The 10242-nt window shown below is 35.5% G+C and overlaps 2 protein-coding genes across 3 annotated transcripts; one reads left to right on the top strand and one right to left on the bottom strand.

The window, feature by feature from the left end:
- Positions 1-502: 502 nt before the first annotated feature.
- Positions 503-5443, bottom strand: LOC106649560 (vacuolar protein sorting-associated protein 26B-like). The gene is made up of 6 exons (XM_014367014.2): positions 3853-5443; positions 3635-3778; positions 3154-3548; positions 2964-3070; positions 2675-2886; positions 503-2589 (listed from the first exon to the last, which is right to left on the bottom strand). Exons 1-6 carry the CDS (start codon positions 3853-3855, stop codon positions 2260-2262), a joined length of 1191 nt encoding a protein of 396 aa, XP_014222500.1. The 5' UTR covers positions 3856-5443; the 3' UTR covers positions 503-2259.
- Positions 5444-8221: 2778 nt separating this feature from the next.
- On the top strand, positions 8222-9943 carry LOC106649622 (zinc finger protein 214-like). 2 transcript variants are annotated; one of them, XM_014367097.2, is made up of 3 exons: positions 8222-8320; positions 8391-8505; positions 8588-9943. In XM_014367097.2, the coding sequence occupies exons 1-3, from the start codon at positions 8286-8288 to the stop codon at positions 9224-9226; spliced, it is 789 nt and encodes a 262-aa protein (XP_014222583.1). In that variant the 5' UTR covers positions 8222-8285; the 3' UTR covers positions 9227-9943. The 2 variants fall into 2 exon arrangements, with proteins under 2 accessions (XP_014222583.1, XP_014222582.1); XM_014367096.2 differs by having other exon boundaries at positions 8222-8505.
- The last annotated feature ends 299 nt before the right edge of the window (positions 9944-10242 follow it).

Raw genomic sequence — 10242 nt, forward strand, 5'->3', positions numbered from 1 at the left:
CGATATTTCATCGACGGATCAACTATCGGTACGCGGAAAGAAAATGAATTTCAAGGAGTATATGCAGCAACATGCAGCTTTTTTTATGTTATAGGATAATATATTTTTTGTTTTATATATAATATAATATGTACGCGTAATAGTTATATACATTATGTTACATGTAAATTTAAATTTAAGATAATCATTCACGCACTTGCTTGTTTATAAACTCCGCTTATGCTCGGCCTTCCAACAACAATAACAAAGAGTAAGTTTAATATATTTTTATATCGATGAAATGTTACACACTCACACCATTCTTATACAAGAGTCTTTATTTTAATAAATAATTCCCTTTTTGATAAAATAAACGATTTGACAGTAAATATCTATAATATATATTATAATTCATTGCGCCTCAATTAATAAGCCCTGTAATGGTTTTTTTTTCTTAAAATTCACCATGACCATTTAGAAGTATTTTTTATCAACAATTTTCGTTAATTTTTTTTGATTTTCATTTTTTTTTTTTTCTTTTTATACTGAATCACTTGTGAATCAGCCAAAGTTCATTGCTCGAATGGATCGTAGATTTTACACATTTAATTGATTAATAAACTGCCAGGCACGACAAAAGAGGCTTACAAGATATACGTATTTATAACTTAAGATACACAGGTAGAAAAAACGTGCTCGCACTTGGCCATTTGACAATGATTCATGATAAGCGGTAAAATGATAAAATAACCAGGACTCAGTAAATTTTGTAATCTAGCTTATTTTCCTACTGACCAAGTACGGACGTATTTACCATAAATTGTTTGTGAACTTAATCGAAGTAAAATCTTGCGAAATATGGCCTGTTCATATTTTTTTCATATATGTGCTTATGAGTATTACAATATTTGTTTAAAAAAATTGCATTATTAAAAACAAGAATTTTATTTAAAATCATAACATTAGTTCCCGCCCTTTTGGTAAAAGTCTTTGAACCGTATAACAATATTAAACCAATCGATAAAACGGACAATTTATACGAAATTTTATTTACATGTGATGATACTAATCAAACATAAATAGATGTAGCACAAGCATTATTTGATCAAGCTATTCGAAATGTTTTCTCAATACGTTCCAGCTACGAGTTACAAATACTTTTTTTTTTAGATTTTGTCGTTTATGTACAATTATTGGCATTAAAAAAAATAAAATATATCTATATTCAAAAATTTAGAAAATTCGATAACAAAAATGTGCGTCGATGATACATTTCATAGACCTTCGATACATTCAAGTCGAAATAATATTTGTAAATATTTATATATATTTTTAAAAAATTTCAACTTAAATAATTAAAAAGCTTCGCATTACTGAAAAAAGTTTCTCTTTCTCATCAAGAAGCGTCATGGTTTTTTTTTTATAATTGAAGTTGGACGTTACATTCAACAATTAATGACTTATTATTTCCTTCAAAAACAAACCAGCAGTCTTGATTGACTGATTGATTTTAATGTAAATACACAATGATTTGTTTTTCTATAGATTGCATACTGTATATTTAAGTGAATATCTTAAAGTGAAAAAACTTGTGATGGAAAGACATGACTATAAAAGTTGTAACATCGTCAATGCTCATGCTTGTGCATGTATGCATCATCATAATTCGATTGATATTTACAATTTTCAATGAAGTTTAAGTTTTTTATAATCTTACTTAAAGAAGCTCCCGTGTTGAGAATAAAATATTATATGTTGTTATAAATCTTTCAAAACGAGCATCGTATTTACCCTCGCATAATTCCTAAATTATCTATACATAAAAATTCAATTATTTTTAATATTCTCGCGTGACTAAGTACACACAAAAATGTGTCCATAAAAAGTTAGACCTGAAATTGATTGAATAATTGATTCCTCATTATTAAATTTTCATCCCTTTTGTAGTATAAAAATTCCAATAAAAAATGTTAATTGTGTAAAAAATCGTTGAATGATCGTTCCTTCATTACGGTTGTAAGTTTTTAAAATATTGATGATTTTTGTGTGTATCTAGTGGGAAAATTAACAGTTGAGACAAAAATTCGCAACTTGCGAACAATCAATTATAACGCCATGAGTCTACCGTCTCTATTACAATACCTACGAGAATGTAAAATTGTTCGTGGTTCCAACGATATAATAAGAATCGGGTGGCATTCTATCGGCACAAAGATTCATAGAAATATGTTTCAATTCCGCTTGTAATCAAAATTTGCAAACTTGATAAAATGGGTCTAATCACTGACTAGCGCTGTCAGGACTTAATTCATCGGTTTTATCGTCCCCCTCACCATCACCTTCCTCGCGTTGCATTCCCTCAATAGGTGCAGCGTGATCTCGATCCTGTTCTCTTTCTTGCGGATCTTGCGTATTAGACTCGCTTTGTTCCGGAGATTCAGATTCACCATCTTGCAAAGGATCGTCGCTGTTTTTCTTCGACTGAGGAGGTCCATTCGTTGGAGCACCTTGCGGAAATCCTGTTTCTGAAGATACAAGATGAGATGGAAGATGGGGTGAGGCCGATTGAGATTTGCGACTTTTTTCACCTTTACGCCATAAAGTAATTTCCTGAAATAGTGCATCAAAATAAGTAATTTTTCGAAATTCAAAAAATACTTTAAAAATAAAAAATGTCAAGTTATTCCTATCAAACCTGTTGCTTAAAATATCTGCGGTCTTCTTCGTCCATGAGAACAAGATTCAGATAGTATCTAACACTGAATTTCTTATTTATGTCACGCATGGTAGGCGCTAAATCATAACCAGCCAGAAATACTCTAATGGGTATAGATTCTCCTTTCACTGGAGCTCCATCCATTATTTCATATTTGGCTATTGTTTCATTATCCGTGAATGTATGAGGACCTGGATAAATTTATTTTAATTAAACTTTCAAGAAAAATAAAAATGTTTCTTGTTAAAAGAGAAAAAAATTTACATACCTGAACCAGTTGTTTCTCGTTTGATAATAGCAATTTCCATATGTTTGATTTTTATTCTGACCAGCAAAAAGTAAATTTTTCCTACTATTACATCTTTTAAATGATATCTGTAACAAAAGAGGTAATAAATATTTTTTAAATAAAACTTCAATCTAGAAATTCAAAAAACAAAATGACTGTTGACACTCACTTGCTCTTATTGTATTCAAACTCAATGTGTAAACAATCTTCAATACCAACTTCCATCTTGATAGGGTTATTCATATCAGGATATGAGCTCAAGGTATGTACAACAAGTTCAATTTCTTTAACAATATCACTGAGTCTCCTAACAATGGTAACTCGTAAAAAATAACGTAGTCTTACATTAGAGCCAGTGTAACTTTCGAATGGTTTCTCTACATTGGCAAATTCAAATTCATAGCTTGTATTGTGCGTTAGTTCACCAGGTCTAGCTAATTCTTTAACCAGATTGGTGAACTCGTGGTGATTGCCTCGATCATAATAAAGTTCTATCTGTCCAACGAACTCCACCTTGACTCCCTGATGCTCCAATTTACCTGCTTTTCGCAGGCTGATATTGATCTTTTTGGGACAGAGATAAGTCAAGTCAAAATAGTTTTCAAGGCAAACGTCGAAAATGATGAAGAATTTGACACATATTTGCTTACCTTGCCTGACACAGTCTCCCCATCTAAATACAGCAAATGCCTCTCTTTCTTGCCGTCTTCGGATTTGATGTCGGCACTTTTTCTGCTATCGGCACCGTCGAGGGTTATCTCGATGTCGGCTGACTGGCCGAAACCAAAAAAACTCTGCACAAAAAAAATTAATTGCAATTACCAATTGGATGTTGCTCACGGATGATATGGTCACAGGTCGTACTCACCATTTTTACACCGGATAAAATCGACGACGATTATTTCAAGACTTGCAGATGCAAATTATTACGAATCTCAACAATTAGATGATAGAAGAAGGACGGATTCTCGATTGGGTTTTTTTCGCGAATGCAAGATCGAGAGACTGAGAGCGAATAAATAAAAAGTGAGCACTACAAAGCCGCGGCGGATCGCACGAAAGGAAGATAAAAAAAAATATGTAACGCTAAAATCTCTCAATCTCTTTGGCGATTGTCTCTGTTAACTTTGGAGCAACTGTTAATATACGTCATCCTTCGACGACGACGAAGACGACGACGTGCCGTATAACACCGCGCACACACGCGTTCAACATGTATGTGTATATGTAAATTATATTATATTATATCATCTGCAGTAGTAGTAGCAGCAGCAGCAGCAGCAGTAGTGGCAGCGGCAGTCATTCGGATGCATCTCCTCAAGTCGTCGCTTCTTTATACGTATTTTCTTATATGACTGACTCTTCTGAAAATGATGCAGCTTTTTCTGCGATCTCTTTCTCTCGCTTGCTCGAAACTTACAGCAGTAGCAGCAGCAGCAGTTCGGGCTACGTATGTGTCCTTGTGAACGCTGAATTGCACACCCACCGAGAGAGACGGAGATATACAGAGAGAAAAAGTGACGAGTTATATTATATAGCAGGCACAGTAACAGCAGCCGCCGAGAGTAGACCGACTAATCGTTCTCGTCGGTCGCAGTTAGTTAGCAGCAGAGCAGAGCACATCAGTGAAACGAGTATACACTAGAGATATTATGCCGTTGTTATAGTATACGTGTATAGATACACACGCACGTCTAGATACGCGCTGCTGACTGTATATATATATCCATATGCACCAAGTTTAGCGCAGCACAGCACAATGCATATGCCTCAATGGCAATAGATGTTACATTTTACGGTTTCGCACACCGGACATATAGAGAAGAGAGCGAGAGACAGAGAGTTAAAGGATTGAGGTTAGGTGATCGCGAGCAGCACAGTGCAGAAGCCAACAGAAGCAGCAGCAACAGCAGCAGCAGTCCTCGCAGAAAATTGATGACCCGCGCCTCCTCTCTCGACTCTTCTTTTTTCTCTCGCAACTCCTTTATTACGATGTAAACTTTTTTCGCAACAATCTATAATTCGAGCTTCAGCCTCGCCGCGCGCACACACAGGGACACGATATAATGTATTATCACAACAACGATGAAGACGAGCTGCACAAGTCGCCGAGTCGACGTTTTTTTTCGCGCACTGCACGGGTGGACGACGTGTATCGAATTCGCGTGTGGCGGAATTAATATCCGAGCGAGAGGCAGCCTTACGCTATCGTACACGGCACTGACAATTTAAGGAGTGCGAGCATGTGTGCGAAAAGGCGACTCTAAGGTGTGTGCGTGTATGTAATAATAATGTAAATGCACGCAGCAGCGATGCCCTCCTCCGCGCGCAGCCCAAGAGACTCCGGAATTTCGCCGCAACGATACGTGTGTACTACACAATATACGTGCATATAGATATATCGTATGTAACGACACGAACCATACCGACTACTTTCATTAAAGTATATTTGCACACATAGACACCTATAAGTATCTATATAAACCGAGATACGTGTTTGTATGCGCGCGCGCGTGTGCGGGGTGGATCTACCGCGCGTCGGTGTGCGATTCACGGTTGACACAGAGTGTTATATGCTGCAGCACTTTGGACGATATTATTTAAGCGCGCGATGCACTGTGGCAGGCAGGCAGGCAAACAGGCAATCATCGGGCATCGTTATTTGCATATGTGCCTCGCGCACAAGTGTCGACGGTAATAGCCGATAATGCAATTCTCTTTCTTTTTTTTCCCTTTTTTTTTGCAATAACAGCGTCGACGCGTGTAGCACGGATCGGCGATCCACCGATTGGTCTTTAATTTCGTTGGAATTGTTTGACAGCTAATGGAATTGTATCGTTTTGAGTTTTACATTCGAAAATTTTGGAAAAAAAAACATCTTTTTTTTAAAGCTTTACTCAACGAACGAGCGACTCGACTAAGGATTGCTACGTTTTACATTATTATTTCTCCGTAATCATTTACTTAGTCACTGCACCCATGACACTCGAGATTCGCTTATCGGCTCTTGCATAGGACATCGCGAACGAGTTCGCCTGCAATTGATAGAAAAAAAGTAGGATAGCCGCGCGGGGAAGCCCCTATCAACGTTCGTAAAATACGAGCGAGATTGAGCACGTAACGCCGACGGCCAACTTTTAAATATTTCGTTCGAATTATACATGTATGTGTACGGCCGAGGCTTACCTCGCGCGCGCGATAAAATAATCTGAACGCGGTGCCGCGAAAAGCGCGTGAATGCGCGGCTCGAGCTTGAAAGTATACAAATGAGCTTTTTAACTCGGAAATGTTCAAGATGTACGAGAGTGCGCTCACTTGTAAATGTACAACGATCTTTTTTTTTGTTTTTCATTTATTAATTCCGCGTTGCTCGATGCAGACAATTTGCATGTGGCATCTATTTCCAAGAATAGGAGATCTAAATGTTTCATGGATTATTACAGTGATAGCTGCTCCATCGAACGATCAATCGAAATGACAATAAAGCGCTGCATCGCATTGAATTTTCTCATTGGAAAAACAGTATAAACGATTCTCAGTATATGTTATAGCTAAGATCATCGAGATCACACATTTTTTTCTTTCAAACTATCGTGGGTTGAAGTACACTGACACATATCATACTTCTACTTGACGAACGATCTGACGAGTCTAAATGTTTTTATTAATTCTCAATTTGTTTGACGGCCTTTGCTCACACGCGGCTAACACAGGTTTCCAAATTCTAAAAACTTTAGTCAGACAGTTCGGAAATAGATAATTTTTCGAATCTACGAGTAATTTCCAACGGTGCGATACACTTCAACGATGTTTGAAGCAGAAGAAGTTTTTTGATGTACTTTGTACCAGAGTGGTGCAAGATCTTGATAAGTATGTCTCCATTATGCTTCAAATTCGAAAAAAAATATTTTCAAACCGTAGTTGCAGGAATTTTTTTTAATTTGTTACATTTTAGGAGTCACGGCTTAATGATGATAGATAGCCATTAATGCAGTAATGTAAGACAAAAACAATTGAATAATCTAAAATAAAATAGTAAAGTTATGTGAATGAATTATTTATTTACATCTTGGTTAGCATTCGTAACTGCCTGCCGACTAGTTTCATAATTCAAATATTAACAAGGACCAATTCTAACACAGCAAGGTCTAATGGATCTAATCATTTTTAGTGGTATCATTTTCCTTGTTTTTATTGATTATCTATAGTAGTCAGTAGAAGAACTATTTTGGGCAGAAATGACCGAAAATTTTGTATTCATCCCGAATAAAATAATTTCGCGATACTCGAAATCCTCACCAGTATTTACAAATGTCACTGCTGGCATCATGGATTTTTTGCGAGGCATAGCTTGTGAAAAATAAGTACTAGATACACATGATGTATACAAGACCCATTTTCAGAGCAATGTTTGTATCTTTTTTATATTTCATCACCATCTAAGAGAAAAAAAGACAATAAGTTATCAAATTTCCTGCTTCATATTAAAATATAAGCTTTTGAAATCGTACCACACATCCGGAAATACTGAAGCAGATGATTACAAACAATGTTCCAAAGATTAATACGGGACCAGTAATTTTTTTCAGTAAATCCAACTAACTAATAAAAAAAACCGTTTAAATATGAAAAACGAATTTTCCCTTTAATAATCAAACCTTTTCATGTAATTTTTTATGTGGAAGCTTTTTGCCAATAAATTGGCAGCGGTTTTTTGATATTGCTTTGGATTATTGATGAATTTTCAATGAATAAATATTCATCAATAACAAATAACCTGTCGTAATAAAATTGATCCGAGTAAGCCCAGATAAAATGATACCGTGATCATTGTGGCCGCAGTACTCACTCAATTCTCGGAGCTAAATATTTCAACAAAATATCTTGTGGACTTCATGACTTTATCTTCCTATCCTTCAACGGTTAATTTTAAAAAGAACTAGCTCTCTTACTCGATATCGTCAGGCACCGTAGAATCATTTATTAATTTTTCACTTTTCCATTAACAGCGATTTACAAATAAATCGTTGCTAGAAAAGTATTTAATATTCACTAGACATGAGATACATAATGCCATTTTTACAATGGTGTAATCCTAATGACTTAAATCGCCGCTTAGTATATTGCATGGGCAAAACACTGCTTGCCGTTAAGAAACACAGGGAGAGGTCACAGAGGATCGACGCACATAGTAAACAACAGAACGAGCTCCGCTCTCAGTGCTCTTCGTCAGTTTTCTTCTGTAGTTTAGTACGATCACCACAGAGAGATTAGTTTTTCACGAAGTTGCAAGTGATATCAATGGAATCTAGTAGTTTATTCAACTGTGCTGTCAGGTAAATATGATGGAAATGAAGACATGAAAATATTACAACAAATTACCGGATCTTGCTGGATTTATTTTAGCGCGAAAGATGAACCTACTATTGATGTATCTCTCAGTGAAAAAAATTGCGACATTGTTGACGAAAAACTCGATTTTAAAAACTTTCAACTCTTACCGTTTTTACATGAGAACTCCGTAAGTGTTGATGATTCCTCATAACTTTTATTTTAGTTGGTTTTTCCATGATAATTCTCACGTTTCATTCATTTTCCGACAGAGCCATGCCATTCGAAAATGTAACAAAAAAGATAGTGAAGTAGGTGACGAAGTGGAAATAGTTGTGGAATGTGAAGACGTCAAGCCCAACATTAATTCACTAAAAGTTGCAAAAATTGAAGATGATTCTCGAAATTACTTGCGGAATGTGAAAAATAACGATGATTATAGAACCCAAAACATTATTAAAATAGAACCCGCGGTTGAAGTGAAACAAGAAATTGTTGCTTACAATGCAGAAGAATCGAATTTGAATCTCGACTGCGAACTTGTCGAACAATATAATAAAAAGAGAATTACGAAAATGCTTAACAACAAACGGAAACCTTGCAACTGGGATATTTGCGAAAAGTCTTTTACTCAAAAAGGTTATCTTAAAACCAACGTTGATTCTGTACACAAAGCTGACAAACGTACGTGTGATAAATGCGGCAAGACATTTTCTCAAAAGAGTTATCTTCAAATCCACATTGATTCTGAGCACAAGAAAATTACTCACGCATGTGATACACGTGCAAAGACATTCACCCAAAAAAGTAATCTCAAAATTCACATCGATGTGGAACATAATAGGAAAACCTACGCTTGTGATGTATGCCAAAAAAAATTTCGATATACGCAAGTTCTCAAAACCACATAGACTCAGTGCATAATGGTACTAAATATCCATGCTACTTCTGTGGGAAGAAATACATTCAAAAGGGTCAGCTCAAAATCCATGTTGATTCGGTACACAAAGCTGACAAACATACATGTGATAAATGCGGCAAGACATTTTCTCAAAAGAGTTATCTTCAAATCCACATTGATTCTGAGCACAAGAAAATTACTCACGCATGTGATACATGCGGAAAGACATTCACCCTAATGAGTAATCTCAAAATTCACATCGATGTGGTACATAATGGGAAAACCTACGCTTGTGATGTATGCCAAAAAAAATTTCGATATAAGCATGTTCTCAAAATCCACATCGATACAGTGCACAATGGTGTCACACATAAATGTGATATTTGCGAAAGTCTTTTGCTCAAAAAGGTTTTCTCAAAATGCACATCGATTCGGTGCACAACGGTACCAAACATACATGCGATTTATGTGGGAAGAAATTCACATATAAGAGCGGTCTTAAAATCCACATCGATGGAGTGCACAATAAAACCACCCACTCGTGTGATGTGTACGGAAATACATTCAAACAGAAGAGTTAACTCAAAATCCACTTTGATTCCATGCACAATCGTATTTTAAAATGGTATATTTTCTTTAATAATAATATCATTAATTCCTCCGATATTATTCCGTTATGTAAACACAATATTTAAGTTTAAAAAATATAATTAATTTTTAGAAAAAATGAAATTATATTCTTGATTGCTAGCTAATGAAATGTTTAACTCCTTAAGTTAATGGATTATTTTTTTAATTTCGGCTCGAGACAAAAATAAGTCGACCAATTAGAAACTGATATGAGTGGCTTCACTTTTGATTGAATAAAAAGAAATAGAAAATCTGCGATTCGAATTTTTCCTCGCAATTAATTTGTGGCTGCGCATAAGACATTTATGTCTCATTTAATAAGATAAATATGATGCCATTTTGGCAGATATATTCTTATTTTGCCACAAATCTTTTATGCTATTAAACACTTTGATC

Source organism: Trichogramma pretiosum, unplaced genomic scaffold (genome assembly GCF_000599845.2).
Source record: "Trichogramma pretiosum strain Unisexual culture from Peru unplaced genomic scaffold, Tpre_2.0 scaffold37, whole genome shotgun sequence".
Taxonomy (NCBI): domain Eukaryota; kingdom Metazoa; phylum Arthropoda; class Insecta; order Hymenoptera; family Trichogrammatidae; genus Trichogramma; species Trichogramma pretiosum.